The 21,351-nt window shown below is 43.9% G+C and overlaps 1 protein-coding gene and 1 non-coding gene across 6 annotated transcripts in view; both read left to right on the top strand.

Annotated features, from left to right (window-relative positions):
• SVOPL (SVOP like) overlaps nucleotides 1-21,351 on the top strand; it is a 73,797-nt gene that overhangs the window by 38,397 nt on the left and 14,049 nt on the right. For all 5 annotated transcript variants that reach the window (XM_007983072.3, XM_037991140.2, XM_073009381.1 and 2 more), the window contains exons 8-11: nucleotides 1,860-2,065; nucleotides 2,761-2,872; nucleotides 4,187-4,268; nucleotides 8,689-8,778. In XM_007983072.3, coding sequence (XP_007981263.3) covers nucleotides 1,860-2,065; nucleotides 2,761-2,872; nucleotides 4,187-4,268; nucleotides 8,689-8,778 — 490 coding nt within the window. The remainder of the gene's footprint in view (nucleotides 1-1,859; nucleotides 2,066-2,760; nucleotides 2,873-4,186; nucleotides 4,269-8,688; nucleotides 8,779-21,351) is intronic.
• Nucleotides 5,048-5,175, top strand: LOC140709743 (small nucleolar RNA SNORA40). Its single transcript, XR_012090483.1, has one exon. It is a non-coding gene; the product is annotated as a small nucleolar RNA SNORA40 (small nucleolar RNA).

The raw sequence follows: 21,351 nt of genomic DNA, 5'->3' as shown, positions 1-21,351 counted from the left end.
ACACCACTACCACTAAATAAGTAAATAGATACATAGACAGATAGAGGAAAAATCCCTAATTGTCTTCAACCAATTTTCAAATTTTTCTTATGAGCATATGAGCTCACTTCCTAACTTTTGCAGCCTGGTCTTTTTCCTCACCACATGACAGAAACTTGTCCTTTGAAGTCACCAATCATTAAGTCCAATGGCATAGACTCTTGTGGTACCCTCTGTGTTTCATTTCTCTGCAGCATGACCTTGAGTAAGCAAAGATTTTCTAAACAGGATGAAAACATGCTAACTATATAGGAAAAGATTGATGAGTTTTAATACATTAAATTATGAACTTAGGAACAGTGTCAAGATATCATGAAAAAGGCTGGATGTGGTAGCTCACGCCTGTAATCCCAGCACTTTGGGAGACTGAGATGGGCAGATCACCTGAGGTCAGGAGTTCGAGACCAGCCTGGCCAACATGGAGAAACCCTGTTTCCACTAAAAATGCAAAAAAATTAGCTGGGTGTGGTGGTGGGTGCCTGTAATCCCAGCTACTTGGGTGTAATCCCAGCTACTTGGGAGGCCAAGGCAAGAGAATCGCTTGAACCCAGGAGGTGGAAGTTGCAGTGAGCCAAGATTGTGCCACGGCACTCGAGCCTGGGTGACAGAATGAAACTTTGCCTCAAAAAAAAAAAAAATCATGAAGAGCCTGAAAGGTAAGCCATCCATGGGAAGAAGAAATTTGCAATGTATATTTCCAGCAAATTATATATATATACACACACGCGCGTGTGCGCGCACACACACACACACATATATAAAAAATATGCTATATATTAGACATATAATTTTTTTAACAGGAAAAAATAGACAACTCAGTTTATTTAAGTTTTTAAAAATTTTTTAAGTTTTAAAATTTATTTTATTTTGCTTTTATAGAATGGGTCTTGCTTTGTTGCCCAGGCTGGTCTGAAACTCCTGGCCTCAAGCAGTCTTCCTGCCTTAACCTCCCGAAGTGCTGGGATGACAGGCATGAGCCACCATGCCTGGCCAACAGCCCAATTTAGAAATAGGCAAGAGACTTGAACAGGCACTTCACCAAAAACGTATACCAGATAAACACGTCAAAACATGCTCAACCTTAAAGTCACCAGGGAAATGCAAATTAAAACCCAACAAGATACCATTACAAATCCGCCAGTCCAAGAGAATGGCTAAAATGAAAAACTGACAATACCAAGGGTTGAGAAGGAGGCAAAGTAACTGGAATTTTCTTTCTTTTTTTTTTTTTTGAGACGGAGTCTCGCTGTTTCCCAGGTTGGAGTGCAGTGGCTCACTGCAAACTCCGCCTCCTGGATTCACGCCATTCTCCTGCCTCAGCCACTGGAGTAGCTGCGACTACAGGCGCCCGCCACCATACCCGGCTTATTTTTTGTATTTTTAGTAGAGACAGGGTTTCACCGTGTTAGCCAGGATGGTCTCGATCTCCTGACCTCGTGATCCACCCACCTCAGCCTCCCAAAGTGCTGGGATTACAGGTGTGAGCCACCGCACCAGGCTGTAACTGGAATTTTCATACACAGCTGACTGGAGTTCAAATTAGTACCGCCACTTTGAAAAACTGGAGGTCTCTATTACAGCTGGAAGTATGTGTATACTATGGCCCAGCAATTCCGCTCCTAGGTTTATACCCAACAGGCATGTGTACATCTGTATGATGTGTAAGAGATACTTCCACAAATGCTCTGTGTGGCATCTGAACCTGACTTTCTGCTCTCTTTGCTTTCCACATGCTGCACGTTCCACTTGGTATCCCCTCCCCACTCATCCTTCAGGTCTGGTCTCAGCGTTTGCTAGTGACATTCTTTTCTCACTTCCAGGCTCGGAATCTCTTTTGCCTACTATGGGGTTATCCTGGCCAGTGCTGAGCTGCTGGAGCGGGACCTGGTCTGTGGTTCAAAGGCAGACTCTGAGGTGGTGGTGACTGGGGGCGACTCAGGGGAGAGCCAGAGCCCTTGCTATTGCCACATGTTTGCACCCTCTGACTATCGGACCATGATCATCAGCACCATTGGTGAAATTGCTTGTAAGTGTCCCTCTGCATGTCGGGTCTCTGTCTTGGGTGGTGTATGTGCACTTGAGTCTTAGCTGAGAGAAGTGTGATGCTGTGATGCTGCTCCTGCCTAGTAGAACTGAGTAAGTCACAAAGTAGTGCTGAAAAATCTCCAATTTGGATTGGTGTTGGCAAGAGAAGTCTGGAGGAGTAGAGCTTTGAAGTGCTGTATTCTATCAATTGTAAGGTGTTTTTTTCGCCCTTACATTTTAACATCTCTGAAATTGGAATGTGGCTTACAATGGCTTGTTAGATTGCAATTGACAGCATTATTTCTATTTTAGTAGACATAAAATGATGGTACTTAAAAATCAATAGCTGAATGTTAAATTGAGCCGATGAAAAAAAATCAAAGGCACCTTGAATTTGATGAAAACATATAAAACACTTAAAATATAGGCCTGGCAAGCTGGCAATCTACAATAGACCTGCATGATATAATAAATATCCTGGGCACCAGTACTTATAATTCCTGGACCCACGTGGGTAAAGTATATGTAAAAAGTCTTGAAATTGATGACAACGTGACTGGATTTTGGCTGGAATACTCATGAGGTTTGGATGATGTTGCTTCTTTCTGAAACGACAAGGATGAATCCATGCCAGTGTTGCAATATGCCACTTGCCTTCCAAGGTTCCAGAAATTATCTTTACTGTTTGCTTTCTAGTGAATCCTTTAAATATCCTGGGCATCAATTTCCTGGGAAGACGGCTGAGCCTTTCCATTACCATGGGATGCACGGCTTTATTCTTCCTTCTCCTCAACATTTGCACTTCAAGGTATTTTCTGGTTAGTTGCTTCAGGTTTTTTGCAGTGGTTTCTAAATGGAGTCTCCTGACCCATGGTGTTCAGTAGTTTCAGGGACAAGTCCCTTTCACCCAGGAGAGTGGAGAGTGGGCTGCTTGTTTGACTAGAATGGTCTTGCCTGTTCCCTACTACCCCCTTCCCTCTTCCTACAGACCCCATCTTCCTCCAGCTATCACAGGATTATGGGTGCCAATGATGGTGTACTCACTTTACCTACCAAAACATTGAGGATCGTTATGTAATGCTTCCTGGAGAATCGGGGCTCTGGTTGTTTATCACATTATTTGAACCAATGCCAAGAAAGTTTAGTAATACAGACAGTGTGCTTATTTGAGCCTTCTGCTCATTTCACTCTTAATTTGCAGTCCTGGAGTGACCTGAGCTCTGATATGTATCATTTATTCTACAAGTTCTCTGCACTGTTTTCCAGGGGATGGTAGCAGCAGGTGTGCTATTTTTTTTTTTTCTTTGAGACAGAGTCTCTCACCTTGTCACCCAGGCTGGAATGCAGTAATGCGATCTCAGCTCACTGCAGCCTCTAACTCCTGGGCTCAAGCCATCCTCCTGCCTCAGCCTCTTGAGTAGCTAGGATTACAGGCACACACCACCATGCTGGGTCAATTGAAAAAAAAATCTGGTGGCTCATACCAGTAATCCCAGAACTTTGGGAGACTGAAGCAGGTAGATCACTTGAGCCCAGGAGTTCAAGATTAGCTTGGACAACATGGCAAAACCCCATCTCTACAAAAAATACAAAAATTAGCTGAGTGTGGTTTTTGATGCCTATAGTCCCAGCTACCCAAGAGGCTGAGGTGGGAGGATCACTTAAGCCTGAGAGGTTGAGGCTGCAGTGAGCCATGATCGTGCCACTGCACCCCAGGTTGGGTAACAGAGCCAGACTCTGTCTTAAAAAAAAAAAAGAAAAAAAAAAAGTCTTACTATGTTGCTGAGGCTAGTCTTGAACTCCTGGCCTCAAGTGATCTAGCTCTCTCAGCCTCCCAAAGTGCAGGGATTACAGGTGTGAACCACCGTGCCCAGCAGGTGTGCTAACGTGAGGGGCCAGGCTGAATGGCAGCACTGGGGAAAGGAGAGGGCAGCGGGGAGTAAGATTGGAAGGAGGTTTGCTTAAGGACCCCACAATCAGGCCAGCTGAGAAGCAGCACCTCCCTCGGTTTCTGGGTTATCTGTGGGTGTGTCTTATCATCCACAGTGCACTTGGAACTGGGCCACGGGAGGTGGTCCACCATGCTGCCTTTTATAATTTCTCTCCACTTCCTGTTTTCTAGTGCCGGCCTGATTGGCTTCCTCTTCATGCTGAGGGCCCTGGTAGCTGCAAACTTCAACACTATCTACATTTACACAGCTGAGGTGAGTTTTCACGCAGGGCTTGCTTACAACAGGGTGTCTAAGGTGAGCTACTTAGGGTGTTCATCCAAAGGTAATGCATCCCTGGTTTCTGTTGACTTTTGATAATTTTCTAAAAACAATCTGTTAAAAAGACACCAGAAGTTTATTTGGTGTGAATTTCCCCTTCCCCGTTCAGTCTATTGAAAGCCAATCTCTGGAAGACAGGATCTTCTTCCTTTCTTTAAATAGCTTGCATGTAAAAACCACCTCCTTGCCCTAGCACTAGGCTTCCAGAAGTAATAGGTAGCAACACGTTACTGTCAAATGTAGAATTTCCTTTCTCTCTTTTTGAAATCAGAATACATTTTTCACTTTTATTCTTTTGGAAGATCCCTTTCCCTCCATCTGTTATTTGCTGCATGTAGCTTAAATTTGAATATAATCTTGATTTATTCTGTATTAATTTATTGAATTAATACATCTATGTGCAAGGTACTGCCTGAGGTAGCTGGAGTTTTCCTCATAAACCTCCCACTTTAAAGAACCAATATTCCTGGAAATGAAACAATATTTGAATAGGGAACTTAACAGTATTTTAACTGGTTTTGTCATTCATTGAGCTACAGGAAACAGTGCTTTAGACACTAATACAGCTGCCTTCAGCTTCATGGCAGGAAATGGGGAAGTCTATTGCAATTAAAGATTTGGCATGTCAAAAACCATTAAACCTGCAGAGAAAAGTACTTTTTCTCCCACACAGAGATAAAAATAGAAAGCTATGAGATGTTCGAGTTATACATAATACTTCATTTAGTTCCATGAACAAAATCTAAAGTTGACTTATAGACAGGTACAAAAAAATCAATCCTCTTTTGAAATCCGGAACTCATTGTTCAGTATAAGTTTTACTACAAATAAGAAGGGTATTATGATACCTGAGACACTTAAAATGATTGGAGTATTGATAACCATAAAGGTTGGTTCCAGGCTGGGCGCAGTGGCTCATGCCTGCAATCCCTGAATTTGGGAGGCTGAGGTGGGATAATCACTTGAAGCCAGGAGTTCAAGACCAGCCTGGCAAGGAAACCAAAACCCCATCTCCACAAAAATTAAAAAGTAGCCAGGAGTGGGGTGCACCTGTAATTGTAGCTACTTAGGAAAGGGAGGCTGAGGCAGGAGGATTGCTTGAGCCCAGGAGTTGGAGGCTGCAGTGAGTTCTGATAGCACCACTGTACTCTAGCCTGGGCAGCAAAGTTAGACCCTGCCTCTAAATTAAAAAAAAAAACAACAAAGTTTGGTTCTAGGACTATCAAATAGAGAGTTTAAAAGCATAGTATATGAGGAAAATCTCAGCTATATCAATTTTGTATTCCAATTTCATGTTGACTTGATATATCAAGATGACTTTTTGTTTTAAAGGCTTTTATCTTGAAAACATGATGTCTGGGGTTAAAGGTATTGACATATTCCACAGGTCTGTACTCTTCTTGAGCTGTGATAGCTTAGGAATGAATATGATTTGAACTCACGCATATTCACAGAGGGCATCAAATGGAGAACGAGGCAGATCCACCTACTCCAAAAATGACCCTACAGTAAATTGGTGGAAGAAATTAGATCCCAAAGATTTTTGGTGAATTTTGAAGTCTTCATCAGTATATCCATATTAAAAGGAGATGAAAGAAGCCAAAATAAAAGAATTATGGGCTGACAGGACAACTGGATTAAGTATCAGTTCTATTAGAAAGGGCTAACTTGAAGATCTTTTGACGATAAATTTTACTCCAGCTCTGTAGGGGAACAAAGGTGAACTTGATGGACAGTGGAAGGAATTACAACATGAAATTCCTAGAATAAAAATTAATTGGCTGGGTGCGGTGGCTCACGCCTGTAATCCCAGCACTTTGGGAGGCTGAAGCAGGTGGATCACTTGACGTCAGGAGTTTGAGACCAGCCTGGCCAACATGGTGAAACCCCATCTCTATTAAAAATGCAAAAATCATCCAGGCATGGTGGTGGGTGCCTGTAATCCCAGCTACTTGGGTGGCTGAGGCAGGAGAATTGTGTGAACCTGGGAGGCAAAGGTTGCAGTGAGTCGAAATCACACCACTGCACTCCAGCCTGGTGACAGACTGAGTCTCAAAAAGAAAAAAAAAAAAAAAAATTGACTTTACATAATTTTGCATAGTTAAGAAAATAAGTTTGCATAACTGAAAACAAAAACAAATCTAAAGTTATTTTGTAAATGTATAAACCAAAAAAACTATGAGTAACATGGTGTACTTCTAGAATTGCGTTTGAGATGGACAGTCAAACGTATTTTGGAATTTGCTCATTTTGAGGGTCATTTCTAAGTATTTTATTTATTGTTTGTTTATTTATTTATTTATTTATTTGAGACTGAGTCTCGCTCTGTCGCCCAGGCTGGAGTGCAGTGGTGCGATCTCGGCTCACTGCAAGCTCCACCTCCCAGGTTCACACCATTCTCCTGCCTCAGCCTCCCGAGTAGCTGGGACTACAGGCGCCCACCACCATACCTGGCTAATTTTTGGTATTTTCAGCAGAGACAGGGTTTCACTGTGTTAGCCAGGATGGTCTTTCTTGATCTCCTGACCTCATTATCTGCCCGCCTCGGCCTCCCAAAGTGCTGGGATTGCAGGCATGAGCCACCACGCATGGCCAGTATTTTATTTTTTATATTGTTTTTCAAAAAAGATGTATAACTAAAAATGATAGTTTTCTGTTATTCCATCTTCCAGGTGACTCACAATGTGAACAAAAGACTTTATCAGTATTACAGCAAAGAAGCCATCACCTGAATTCATTATTTTCAGTCATAGCAACCTCATTTTTCAGAAAATAAGAAAGCTCCGCATAAAGATATTCCACCCCCAGACCTTCTCCTGTAAATATAGCAGTGTCCTGTGAGGCGGAAAGCATCTTGCTTTTTGCATTTGACAGATGGTGGCAAAGATGTGGGCAACTAAAGGGGGCTACATGCTTTGCCTTAGAGAGTTGATAAACCTGTTTTGTCAGTATTTTATAGCACTAAGAACATGTTCCAACATTTTGAGAAACCATTCTTTCCTAGAAAGTATTCTCCCTACAATTCTATTTATTCAATAAGACTTGCTGACTTATTAAACTTCTAGTTCCTTTACGAATTCTGAATCAATGAAAAACCAATTAGATTTTACTATAAATATCAACAAGTTGCAGCAAGAAAGTAGAATATGGCTGGGCATGGTGGCTCATACCTGTAATCTCAGCACTTTGGGAGGCTGAGGCAGGAAGATCGCTTGAGCCTAGGAGTTTGATACCAGTCTGGGCAACATAGCGAGACATTGTCTATAAAATGAAAAATTTAATAAAATGTTAAAAAGGGCTGGGCATGGTGGTTCACCAACCCTTTGGGAGGCTGAGGCTGGCAGATCACCTAAGGTCAGGAGTTCCAGACCAGCCTGGCCAACATGGAGAGACCCCCCCCCCCCCCCCAACTAAAAATACAAAAATTAGCCAGGCACCGTGGTGCACGCCTGTAATCCCAGCTACTTGGGAGGCTGAGGCAGGTGAATCACTTGAACCCAGAAGGTGGATGTTGCAGTGAGCCAAAATTGCACCATTGTGCTCCAGCCTGGGTGACAGAGTGATGAGACTCTGGAGGGAGGGAAGGAAGGAGGGAGGGAGGGAGGGAGGGAAGGAAGAAGAAAGGAAGGAGGGAGGGAGGGAGGGAGGGAAGGAAGGAAGGAAGGAAGGAAGGAAGGAAGGAAGGAAGGAAGGAAGGAAGGAAGGAAAATGCTATAAGATTCTGCAACAGCAAAGAGGCTAGGGAATTTAACAAGAACACAGGGGCCAGGTACAGTGGCTCATGTCTCTAATCCCAGCACTTTGGGAGGTTGAGGTGGGAGGATTGCTGAGGCCAGATGTTCAAGACCAGTGCGGCCAACATAGTAAGATCCCATCTCTAATTTTTAAAAAGAAAAGAAGTAAAAATAAGAGCACAGGGAATGGTGTGGCAAGTACCTGGCCCTCTGGTTAATTCTCTTAGCTGTATTTGTATTGAAGACTTCATCGGATCTTTGAGGAGTATTTTCTTTCCATTCAGTAGAATCACTTGTATATATTTATAGTTCTGAAGTGGTGCTCTTCTCTCTGATTCCAGAGCTTGTCTTTCTAAAATTATATTTGGAATATTCAGTGAAACACATTTTTGGAATTTGCTCATTTAAAGTATAATTTTGAAGTCTTTATTTTTTGCTGATATTGTCCCAAAAATTCAAAGTTGTGTACCTGAGAAAATGAACACCTTCCGCTCCATATTCTGTAACTGTGTTTGGTACTGGATGCATTCCAAAGCCTGACCTGGGGAGGAAAGGGAAGAGGAGGGCTCGGGGAAGGACGGACATTATCTGACTGGTACTTTCTATGCCTCTCCCTGCAGGTCTACCCCACCACTATGCGTGCTTTGGGGATGGGAACCAGCGGCTCCCTGTGTCGCATTGGTGCAATGGTGGCGCCATTTATATCCCAGGTACAGCTGAGGACTCTGCAGTGGGAGAGAGTCTGAGAGGGGTGGGGAAAGAGGAACCCCAGGGCCCTTCAGATTAAGGGCAGAACGGAGGATTTCTGTGGACTTCATGAGTTTTCTGAGTTTTCCGGAGGTGCCGTTTCCCCGCTGTTTGGTGGATTTAGGTAGAAAGAGGCTAAATCTGCTCCCAGGCTTTCAGGCTTCCAGTCAGTAGTATGCATTGCATTGCATTCAGGGTTTGCTCTGTTTTAAAATGGGGGGAAGATGGAAAACAATGGTCAACACGAGGAGCCTGGGCAGTTGAATGACAGTGGGCTCTAACCCTGAGTTAGAATGGTTGTCTGGTCCATTGTCCAGGTGGCAACTGTAAAACAGAGCCAGAGAGTGTGGACAGGTTCAGCTGAGGTGCAGGGAGGTAGTACTGGGGCACAGGTGAGCCAGGCTTAGGCTGGGATAAAATCCCAAGGTGACTTGGAGCCATGGATGGAGCCTTGTTTCAGGAGAAACAACAGAGGCAGGTATGGCGACCCTTGGGGTCGTGGTTCCTCAAAGGGCGATGGAGCTTGCTGCTTTGCACATGTCAGTCCTTTCAGTCCTTTTTTTTTTTTTTTTTTTTGGCTGCAAAAAACAGAAATCCAGCCTGGGCGCAGTGGCTCACGCCTGTAATCTCAGCACTTTCGGAGGCCAAGGTGGGTGGATCACCTGAGGTCAGGAGTTCCAGCCTGGACAACATGGTGAAACCCTATCTGTACTAAAAATACAAAAATTAGCTGGGCATGGTGGTGCTCACCTGTAGTCCCAGCTACTCAGGAGGCCGAGGCACAAGAATCACTCGAACCCGGGAGGTAGAGGTTTCAGTGAGCCAAGGTTGCGTCACTGCACTCTAGGCTGGGTGAGAGTTGAGACTGTATCTCAAAAAAACAAAACAAAACAAAACAAAACAAAACAAAAAAAACAAAAAACCAGAAATCCACATGTCCTGGCTGTAGCAAAAAAAGGCCGGATGAGTCCGAGCCCGGTCTGGGAATGGGGGCACTGACAGGGGCCCAGGCTCTGTCCTCTTTCTCTGTCTGGTGCCTGTGGTCACACATTTCCACCTGAGCATACAGGCTTTCGTCCTCCCTGAGAACCAGGGTGCTGTGCTTGCCCCTGCCTGTGGCAGCTCCACAAATCCCAGACACACACCCTTCGCTCTGGCCTCCGGAAGACGCTGGTTAGTTCTCTCTGAATCCCGAGACAGAGACCCCCCACTGGTCCAGGTCTCGCCAGTTGTCCGTGCTTGAGCTAGCTCAGCTGTGGCCCACAGTCCGGGTTACATATAAACGCAGCTGGCAGAGGCGAAATTGCAGAGAACGGGAGTTGGGATGGGCTGAGTAGATGTTAACCTGTATTTCCTACCATTTAACACAAGGATTTTGTTACCACGAATTTTTAAAAACTATCTTGGGAATGTTTTCCCCACCTGTCTTTTTCACTTTTTCTTTTTTTTTTTTTTTTTAACATCTGAGAAACCAAGCTAATCCCCAACTGTCTTAAAGAAAAATTGGGATGCCTTTTGTCTGGTGCTTTTGCTTTTCAAAATTCCTTAGTACTTACTTGGTTGTGTATCAGAAAAGAACCTAGTGATGAAAAAAAGTTGTCGTTTGTTTTTTTTTCCCCAGAGACAGGGTCTCACTTTGTTGCCCAGGCTGGAGTGTAGTGGCACAGTCATGGCTCACTGCAGTCTCAATCCCCCCAGGCTCAAGGGATCCTCCCACCTGAGCCTCCCCAGTAGCTGGGACTACAGGCATGCACCACCATGCCTATTTATTTATTTATTTTTAGAGATGGAGTCTCACTGTGTTGCTCAGGCTGGTCTCCAACTCCTGGGTTTAGGCCATCTTCCTGCCTTGTCCTTCCAAAGTGTTGGGATTACAGGTGTGAGCCACTGCGCCCTGCCAGGAGTAAAACATTAACCCTATTTCTGGATGACTGAACTGAGGCATAGTTCATTTTCCAAGCTTTCATTAGGAATTGAGTTCTCAACCACCTGGAACATTTTCCCTGGGCGTTTGTGGGCATTTGTCCCAGAGGCTACGCCGCTGTTGGTGGATTTGTGGGTAAGGAAAGAACCCAACTGGAACTAGGTCTCCTGGGGCCATAAGGCCCTGCTCTGCTTACCATCCTGTAGCCCACCTGGATTCTCAACTCCTTGTCATTCTCAGTTATCTTTCTCTGCTACCCTCCCCTCATTTATTTCCATTTTTCTTTTCTTTTCTTTTCCCATCTTTCTTTCTTTTCTCCTTCCTTCTGTGCTCTCGCTCTCGCTGTCACCCAGGCTGGAGTGCTGTGGTATGATCTTGGCTCACTGCAACCTCCACCTCCTGGGTTCAAGCAATTGTCCTGTCTCAGCCTCCTGAGTAGCTGGGATTACAGGCACCCACCACCACTCTTGGCTAATTTTTTGTATTTTTAGTAGAGACGGGATTTCGCCACATTGGCCGGGCTGGTCTCAAACTCCTGACCTCAGGTGGTCCACCTGCCTCAGCCTCCCAAAGTGCTGGGATTACAGGTGTGAGCCACTGCGCCCAGCCTGCTACCCTCATTTCTAAAGTGGAGATAAAGAATAGCACCCACTACAGAGTTTTGCTCTAAGGATGAAATGAGATGAATAAGTGTAAAGCAATTAACCCAATGTTTGACATATAGTAAGCACTCAGTAAATGTCAGCTCACATGATCATGATGCTCAATAACGGTCAAGGTGAAATGCTATTCCAATGGATACTTCTCAATCATTTAATTTTGGAAAGTATTGTTACATTAATCTCTGTGCAATCAAGATGCTCTGCTTTCCTTAACAGGTTTAGATTGGGGAGGTTTCGAATCTGGGAAGCTTTGTGCCAGCTGCTAGGATATTTGCCTCGGTTTAGGATGGGGTGAGCTGCTCTAAGTAGACGGTGGGGTTTGGTGTCACTTTCATGAGCTAATTAGTCACTTCCCTTAAGGGTAGTTCTCAAACTTTAGTGCTTCTCAGAATTACTAGGGTAACTTGATAACAGATCCTTGGATTCCACTCACAGATGCCGATTCTGTAGATGGGGATCAGTTATCTACTCCACCCCCCTCCCCCGCTTAAAGATAAGGTCTTACTCTGTCACCCAGGCTGGAGTACAGTGGTACAGTTGAGGGCTCACTACAGCCTCAACTTACTGGGTTCAAGCAATCCTCCCACCTCAGCCCCACAAGTAGCTGGAAATACAGGCATGTGCCACCATGCCTGGCTAATTTTTTAAAAATTTTAGTAGGGATGAGGTCTCACTGTGTTGCTCAGGTTGGCCTTGAACTCCTGAGTCAAGATCCTCCCACCTTGGCCTTTCAAAGTGCTGGGATTACAGGTGTGAGCCACTGAGCCCGGCCTCAGTTACTTATATTTTTAAGTATCCCCAGCAAATCTGATGCAGCTGATGGCGGGCCACCCTCTGGGAGGCACTGCTATCCATAGGGAGGACTGGGAGATTAGTTCTTCCTTTCACTTAATTCTTCCCCTTGTTCTTCCACTTTTTCTCTTTTTTCCTTCTTCTTGCTCCCCCTTCTTATTTTTTTTTATTTTTTATTTTTTTTTGCCTAAAATAAGCTGTTAAACCAGTTAAACTAAAATGATTACATTTTAATCAGTAATATGTTTACACATTCTAATGACTATAAGGTTAATACAAAAGTCTCTTCTAAAACGAATGTTTCAGACTGGGTGCAATAACTTACACCTGTAATACCAGCACTTTGGGAGGCCAAAGTGGGCAGATCACATGAGGCCAGGAGTTCGAGACCAGCCTGGTCAATATGGTGAAACCCCATCTCTACTAAAAATATAAGAATTAGGCTGGGCATGGTGGCAGGCACCTGTAATCCCAGCTAGTTGGGAGGCTGAGGCATGAGAATCTCTTGAACCTGGGAGACAGAGGTTGCACTGAGCCAAGATTGTGACACTGCATTCCAGCCTGGATGACAAAGTGAGACTCTGTCTCAAAATAAATAAATAAATAAATAATAAGTTAATTGAGTGTTTCAGCCAGGCATGATGGCATGCACCTATAGTCACAGCTACTCAGGAGGCTGAGGCATGAGAATTGGTTGAGCCTGGGAGTTCGAGGCTGTGATGAGCTATGTTTGCACCACTGCAGTCTAGCCTGGACAACATAGCAAGACTCTTTCATAAATAAACAAATTAATTAATAATAATTCACCCACCCAGAAACTTTAAATAAGAACATTTTAAGATATTTAGTTGTTAGAAACTAATGATAGTAAAAAATAACAGTAGTCATGAGTATGTAGTCCAAGAAAACAATAAAGGAAAATTTTGCTACAAGAGTATTAAAGATTCAGGGCCAGGTGTGGTGGCCCACACCTGTAATCCCAGCACTTTGGGTGGCTGAGGCGGATGGATCACCTGAGGTCAGCAGTTTGAGACCAGCCTGACCAACATGGAGAAACCCCGTCTCTACTAATAATATAAAATTAGCCGGGTTTGGTGGTGCATTCCTGTAATCCCAGCTACTTGGGAGGCTGAGGCAGGAGATTCACTTGAACCTGGGAGGCGGAGGTTGAGGTGAGTCGAGATCACGCCATTGCACTCCAGCCTGGGCAACAAGAGTGAAACTCCATCTCAAAAAAAAAAAAAAAAAAAAAAAAGTATTAAAGATTCACTGAAATACAGAAAGGACCAGTGCAAGGCCTCTGCCAATAGGTCAGGGACTGCCTCCCCACTTATTCTGAGGAACTTCAGGAGATCAGTCACTTTAGCCCTAGCTGGGTGTCTTAGTTCAGGCTGCTATAGCATGTACCACAGACTGGGTGGCTTATAAAAACAGAAACGTATTTCTCATAGTTCTGGAGGCCTGAAGTTCAAGATCGGGCACCCATATGTTTGGGTTCTAGTGAGGGCTCTCTTCTCGGCTTGGAGACAGCTACCTTCTTGTGTCCTCCCATCCAGAAAAAGGGGAAAGAGTTTTTTCTGGTCTCTTTTATTTTTATTTTGTTTAAAACAATTTTTCCTTTCTTCAACTGGGTGGTACATCTGTGATCTCGTTTTTTTCCTCCCCCAGACGGAGTCTTGCTCTGTCCCCGAGGCTGGAGTGCAGTGGCGTGATCTTGGCTCACTGCAACCTCTGCCTCCCAGGTTGAAGCAGTTCTCCTGCCTCAGTCCTCCGAGTAGCTGGGACTACAGGCACCTGCCACCACGCGTGACTAATTTTTGTGTTTTTAGTAGAGATGGGATTTTACTGTGTTGGCTAGGCTAGTCTCAAACTTCTTTTTTTTTTTTGGAGACGGAGTCTTGCTCGTCGCCTAGGCTGGATGGAGTGCAGTGGCATGATCTTGGCTCACTGCAAGCTCCACCTCCGGGTTCAGGCCATTCTCCTGCCTCAGCCTCCCAAGTAGCTGGGACTACAGAAGGCACCCGCCACCACACCTGGCTAATTTTTTGTATTTTTAGTAGAGACGGAGTTTTACCGTGTTAGCCAGGATGGTCTCGATCTCCTGACCCTGTGATCTGCCCATCCCAAAGTGCTGGAATTACAGGCGTGAGCCACTGTGCCCAGCCTTGTGATCTCTTTTTTTAAGGATGCTAATTCCATTCATGAGTGCTCCACCGTCATGACCTGATCACCCCCAAAAGTCCCACATCCAAATGTGATACCATCATATTGAGGGTTCCACCTATGAATTTTGAAGGGACAAAAGCACCCAGTGCCTAACACCAGGCATCCCTTGGTTCAGTGATGTGTGAACTGCTGGAACTTACTGCGGATGGTTAAAGTCCTTTCGGCACATCCATGGCTTTGGGCTTTACCCAAGGCTTGCAGCACAGGCCCTTACAGCCCCACGGTGTGTGGCTGTGATTTGAGTAATGCAGCCAAGACCTCTCCCTTGTGGCCAGACTTCACATGGTGTTTTCATCAAATGAGATGGGTCAACATCCAAAAAAGGCATTGAAAAGCATTTAAAGTCTCTATAAAACCTCCTCAAAGAGATGTCAGTGGAAAACCCCATTTGTGACTCTAGCAAAACTTTTAAGCAGCCTCTTTGCCTGACTCACTTCCGTTGTTGTCAGTCGCATAGCTGCGATCCCCAAATCTCCAGCCTCATCCCTTCAACCTTATCACCCCTTCGAAGTTCAAATGCCAGCCGGGCGTGGTGACCCAGGCCTGTAATCCTAACACTTTGGGAGGCTGAGGTGAGTGGATCACTTGAGGTCAGAAGTTCAAGACCAGCCTGGCCAATATGGTGAAACCCCATGTCTACTAAAAATACAATAATTAGCCGGGTATGGTGGCACACGCCTGCAATCCCAGCTACTCAGGAGGCTGAGGTGGGAGAATCACTTGAACCCAGGAGGCGGAGGTTGCAGTGAGCTGAGATTGTGCCATTGCACTCCAGCCTGGGCAACAGAGTAAGACTCTGTCTCTCAAAAAGAAAAAAAGAAAAAATTGAAATGCTGCCAAAATTCAGCAGAACTAGCTTTTTTCTAGCCTCCTACAAACTCCAATATATTTGCTTGTCTTCTCTGCTTTTTCTAGCTGAAATCATTCAGCCTTTCAGGTTTCAGAAGAAAGCAAAGTAGACAAATGGAGACTGTTAGGAGGAAGGAGAATTCCTTAATTCAGGGTCCTATTTTGGTGACCGTTCAACAAGTTCTTTCTGGAGTAATTCTCTACAAGTTTTAAAGGACTTTTTTTTTTTTTTTTTTTTTTTTTTTTAAGATAGAATCTCACTTTGTCGCCCAGGCTGGAGTGCAGTGGCACGATCTCGGCTCACTGCAAGCTCCGCCTCCCGGGTTCACGCCATTCTCCTGCCTCAGCCTCTCGAGTAGCTGGGACTACAGGCGCCCGCCACCACGCCTGGCTAACTTTTTGTATTTTTAGTAGAGATAGGGTTTCACTGTGTTAGCCAGGATGGTCTCGATCTCCTGACCTTGTGATCCACCCGCCTCGGCCTCCCAAAGTGCTGGGATTACAAGGTGTGTGCTACCTCGCCTGGCCGAGGGCTTCTTACGTAGTTTGGCAGTTAGAGCACCAAAAGAGACTCAATTAGCTACAGTCTATTTGTTAGCATAGAATCAAGAATTATTTCATCCCAACTGAATGTTCAACACATTTATTGAACTTGGCCTCTGTGCCTGCTATTGTTCTAGTTCTATTTATTTGCAGTAATCAATAAGTCAGATGAGGTGCCAGTGGTGTGCTGGAGCTGGCCTGGGCTGGCTTTTGAAAGCTGATGGTTAAATTTTCAGGAAAAATTGCAAACTGGTTAATGTCACATTGTTTGAAATTAGTCCTGGTGGTAGTGTGTACGCTGTGGAAATGGACAAATGATGTAAGTCAGGGCCTTGGGTTTTTTGAGAACCTGCTGTTGAACATTTGACAGCACACCACCACAAGGTTCCTGCCCTCAAGAGACTTACGTTCAAGTTGGGTACTTTATCAATAAGCAATGAATGTAAAATAATTCCAGATTGTGATTAGGCTTTGGAGGTAATGTGGTAATGAGTAAAAGGGGTGACAGGCTTTTTTAGGCAGTCCTCTCTGGGGAGGTGATATTGGAGTTGAGATCTGAAGTGTGAGAAGCTGACTGCTGTGTAAAGGGAAATGCATTTCGAGTAGAACGACTGTTGGTTTGAGGGCCTCCAGGTGGGATGGGCATCAATGTGTTCTAGGAATAGAAAATAGCCTTGGCGAGCCAAATGGAGAGAAATGCAGGGACAGAATGTGTCTTCCAGGCATATTAAGGACTTTAGATTTTTACCTTAGGAGCAGTGGGGAAAATTTTAAGGGTTTTAAGCAAATGAGGGATACGATCAGTTTTGTTTTTTAAAAAGATCACTCTGGCCTGTTGTGGTGGTTCATACCTGTAATCCCAGCACTTTGGGAGGGTGAGGCGGGCGGATCACCTGAAGTCAGGAGTTCAAGACCAGCCTGGCCAACATGGTGAAACCCCATCTGTACTAAAAATACAAAAATTAGCTAGGCGTGGTGGCATGCATCTGTAGTCCCAGCTACTTGGGAGGCTGAGGCAGGAGAATTTCTGGAACCCTGGAGACGGAGGTTGCAGTGAGCCAGGATCGTGCTGCTACACTCCAGACAGAGTAAGACTTTGTCTCAAAAAAATAAAAAGATAATGAAAAGATCACTCTAGTTGCTTGCAGAGAGTAAATTGGAGGAGGGAAAGGGTAGAGCAATCTTACAAGACAACTCTCAGTTCACATTGCCACGTATTACTGCCATGAAAGAGGAGATTTCAGAATTTGGAAAACCCTTTCTATTATACTATAAAGATATAGGAAAAGATGGTAAACCTGACTGTGTAAAAAAAATTACATTTCTGGCCGGTTGTGGTGGCTCATGCCTGTAATCCCAGCACTTTGGGAGGCCAAGGCTGGTTGATCATCTGAGGTCAGGAGTTCGAGACCAGCCTGGCCAACCTGGTGAAACCCCATCTTTTTTTCTTCCATCCTGAAAACCTAAAAACCTACAAAGTAGTCTTGAAACTTTACTAGTATCTCACCATTTAATGATAACAAAGATAAATATTTTAATGAGGCTTTTAAAATATATTTTCCTATATATGTGTGTATAAATATGCATATACATTGTTAGTGATATAGGTTCAAATGAAAAAAAAGAGTATAAATTTCACCCAAATATCATAGTACTTTTTATAGCCTGCTCTTTTGCTTTCTCTCTCTCTCTTTTTTTTTATGTATGGACAGAGGAGAGGGAGGGGAGAAAGAAAAGAAAAGGAAGGAAGGAAAGGAAAGGGAAGAAAAAGATATTTTGTTCATATGTTGTAGACATTTTTCATGTCCATAAATATAAAAAATAAGCATTAAACTGAAAAATATTTCATTGTATGTATATCCCAAAAGTTTCTTTTCAGTTAGTTCTGTATTATTGAACATCTCGACTATTTCAGAAAAATTTTCATATAAACCACAATAATAAGGCTAGGCATGGTGGCTCACATCTGTAATCCCAGCATTTGGGAGGCCGAGGCAGGCAGATCATTTGAGGTCAGGAGTTAGAGACCAGCCTGGCCAACATGGCAAAACCCTGTTTCTACTAAACAAACAAAAATTACCTGAGTGTGGTGGTGGGCGCCTGTAATCCCAGTTACTCTGGAGGCTGAAGCAGGAGAATCGCTTGAAACTGGGAGGTGGAGGTTGCAGTGAGCTGAGATCATGCCACTGCATTCCATCCTGGGCAACAGAACGAGACTCTATCCCCCTCCCCACAACCACCCCCCCAAAACAAACAAACAAACAAAAAACAGTAATGAGCATGCTTGTGCTTGCTTTTTTTTTTTTGAGACAGGGTCTCACTCTGTTGCCCAGGCTGGCAGGCAGTGGTGCAATCACAGCTTATTGCCACCTCGACTTCCTGGGCTCACATGATCCTCCTATCTCAGCCTCCTGAGTAGCTGGGACTACAGGTGCTCACCACCACACCCTGCTATTTTTTTTTGGTAGAAATAGTGTCTTGCCATGTTGCCCAGGTTGGAGGCTGGGCTTGAACTCCTGGGCTCAAGCAGTCCTCCCACTTTGGCTCCCAAAGTGCTGGGATTACAGGCGTGAGCCATCGGGCCCAGCTGTGCTTACATTTTTATCCAATTATGCAATTATCTCCTTAGGGTGAATCCCTAGAAATTGGATCGGTAGATGAAGGGGTCTGCTTGCTTTCATTTTGGTACATTGTGCTCAAGTCCTCGTGGGCGAGTTGTACCAGTGCCTGAGAGCCTTGTGGCTTCACATATCTGCCACAGATGTTAGTCTTTCATCTTTGCCAATCTCACTGGCAATAAATGATACCTCTTGATTATTGTAATTAGTGTTTCTTTTATTAGGAATGGTACTGAATGTTCTTATTCATATTTTAATTGGGCAATTTATCTTTATTTTAGCTTGCCCACTCAGGTACTTGCCCATTTTTCAATTCAGTCTTTAAAACATGAATCTGTAAGAGCCTCTGATAAATGTGTATGTATATAAATGTGTGTGCGGGTGGGTGTGTCTATAAAGGATTTTTAGCAATTTTTCTGGCATATTACAAATATTCTGCATTTGGCAATTACGTTGCAGAGTTTTTTTATTTGTCTTTCATTCTTGTTCATGTTCTCCTTTTTCTGTGCGGGGTTCATAGACACTCAGTATCAGTATTTCTTCTCTATATTTCTGGAGTCTGCATTTAGGATTATAAAAACACACACCTCTTTTCTTCCAGGCCTTCTATGGCATTTTCTTTTTTGAGAGGGCAAGGCGGGAGTGTACACTTTTAATTGAAGTATAACAGACACGTAGAAGTGCCCACATCATAAGTGTCCAACTAACTCACATTTCACAAAGTGAATGCAACCCAGACTCTGACCCAGATATCCCTGCTGTGCCCTCTTCAAGCCATGGGTGTCTATTGAGGCGTGAGGTCCAGTGCCGGAAACAGCTGTACAATTCCCCCAGTGGCAAGCTGGCTGTTCCAACACGATGTATTGAAAATCCATTTTTTACTCACAGGTTAGAAATGTCTGTTTGCTTTTGTTCCCACAATTGGCCTATTTCTAGCTCGTTATTTTCGTCCATTGATCCGTCTGCTTTTGTCACTGACGAGTTCTTTTTATTACTCTAATGAGATTTATACACGTTTTTTTAAACTGGCTGTTCAAAACCTACTTCATTGCTCTTTTTCAGAATACTTAGTAACATTCTGCCCAAATCCTATTAACTTTTAATTGTTAATGTTTTCAGTGTATTGGCTAATAGAGGAAAAATTGACTTTTTTTCTTACAGCGTTGTCTACGTATCCAAGAACAAGGTTTGTCTCTCTCTTTGTTCAATCTTTCATCCTATGGTCCTTGCTGGGATTTTATTGTTTTCTTCAAATAGATCCTGTGTGTCTTGTTATGTTTATTCCTAGGCATCTTATGGCATTTTGTTGTTATTAGGAGTGGATTATTTTCATTATAACTTCTATTTTAACATTCTAAATAGTTATCTAAATACAGATAATAATGTATTCAGTAAGCTGGTTGTTTAAAAATCAGTATTAAAAAAAATCCATTCCAAATAGTTATCTAAATACAGATATCTAAATACAGATAACTATTTGGAATGGATTTTTTAAAATATTTTTAAACAACCAGCTTACTGAATGCATTCCTAATACTTTCTCATTTGAGTTTCTTGAGTTTTTTGAGTTTATAATGGTAGCCCTTCTGTGATTTCTATCTATCCCTTGATGCTGAATGCTTCCAATCAGCATTTAATGTGCTTCAGGTTCCACAGCTTCCAAGCTATAAAATCAACCTTGTTCACTATTGCTTTTCTCCTCTTTCCAGCTAAACTCCTTAAAAGGGTTCTCTTCCCGCTTCATTTCCTGCCTTCCACTCATTCCTTCACCTCCTCCGAACTGGCTATAGCCATCTCTACTCCACCAAAATCATTCTTGGTAAGGTCTCCAGTGACCTCCGTGTCTCTAGGTTCAAAGGTCATTTTAGTCCCTCATCTCATCTGACCTTTGACCCGTGTTAGGGACTGCAGGCCGTGCTCTCCCTCCAGCATCCCATGTTCCCTTCTGGTGGCTCCCTCACTTGCACTCTGTGGGTTTCCTCCAACCTCTGTGGCTGCTGCTTCCCCATCTCTTTGTGACTTGTCTTCCTTTACTCTTTCTTTTGTTGTGGATTTCTTATTGCTCAATATTAGAACCTTGTAGTTTCTTATTTCACTCTCCACTGAGATGATATCATCCATTTTATTACTTTAGTTACCAATGACTTACTCATGAATCCCAAACTTCTATCTCTAGACAAGGCCTTGCTTCCCGCTCCAGATTCATCTACCTGATCACCTCCCCAGCATTTTCACCTGGATGTCTCAAAAGCATCTTAAACCCAGCATGTTTGAAATTAAACTCCTGACATCTCTCCCTGAACCTGTCTGGCCTCCCTGCTGTGAGCTCTTATGGCACCTTGAGCTTTTCCTTCATATCACTTATTGTAGTGGGAGAGGAGAATGGGAAAAAAAAAAAAAAAAAAAACAGTTAAGCAGCAGTTAAGGCAAGTCCTCTGTAGAATTCTATTTTTTGTTTGTTTTTTGGAAACAGAGTCTAGCTCTGTCACCCAGGTTGGAGTGCAATGGTGCGATCCCGGCTCACTGCAACCTCTGCCTCCCAGGTTCAAGCGATTCTCCTGCCTCAGCCTCCTGAATAGCTGGGATTACAGGCATCTGCCACCACGCCCAGCTCATTTTTGTATTTTTAGTAAAGACGGGGTTTTACCATGTTGGCCAGGCTGGTCTCGACCTCCTGACCTCAGGTAATCCACCTGCTTCGGCCTCCCAGAGTGCTGGGATTACAGGCGAGAGCCACTGCGCCCGGCCTGTAGAATTCTTTTAAATAGAGAAACAGCCTGAAAAATCAAGCTGTAGCTGCACAGAGAAGGGAGCAAGGCCCAATGGAGAAATGCCTTTGTTCTTTGTGTAATGAGCAGGCTCCTGGGAAAACATTTCCTCCACTTCCACAGACATGTCCACAGTGGGCTCTGTGGGAACTTG

This window comes from Chlorocebus sabaeus, chromosome 21, assembly GCF_047675955.1.
Source record: "Chlorocebus sabaeus isolate Y175 chromosome 21, mChlSab1.0.hap1, whole genome shotgun sequence".
Lineage (NCBI taxonomy): Eukaryota > Metazoa > Chordata > Mammalia > Primates > Cercopithecidae > Chlorocebus > Chlorocebus sabaeus.
The sequence above is the reverse complement of the archived record's forward strand: the minus strand, read 5'-3'. Positions and strand labels throughout refer to the sequence as shown.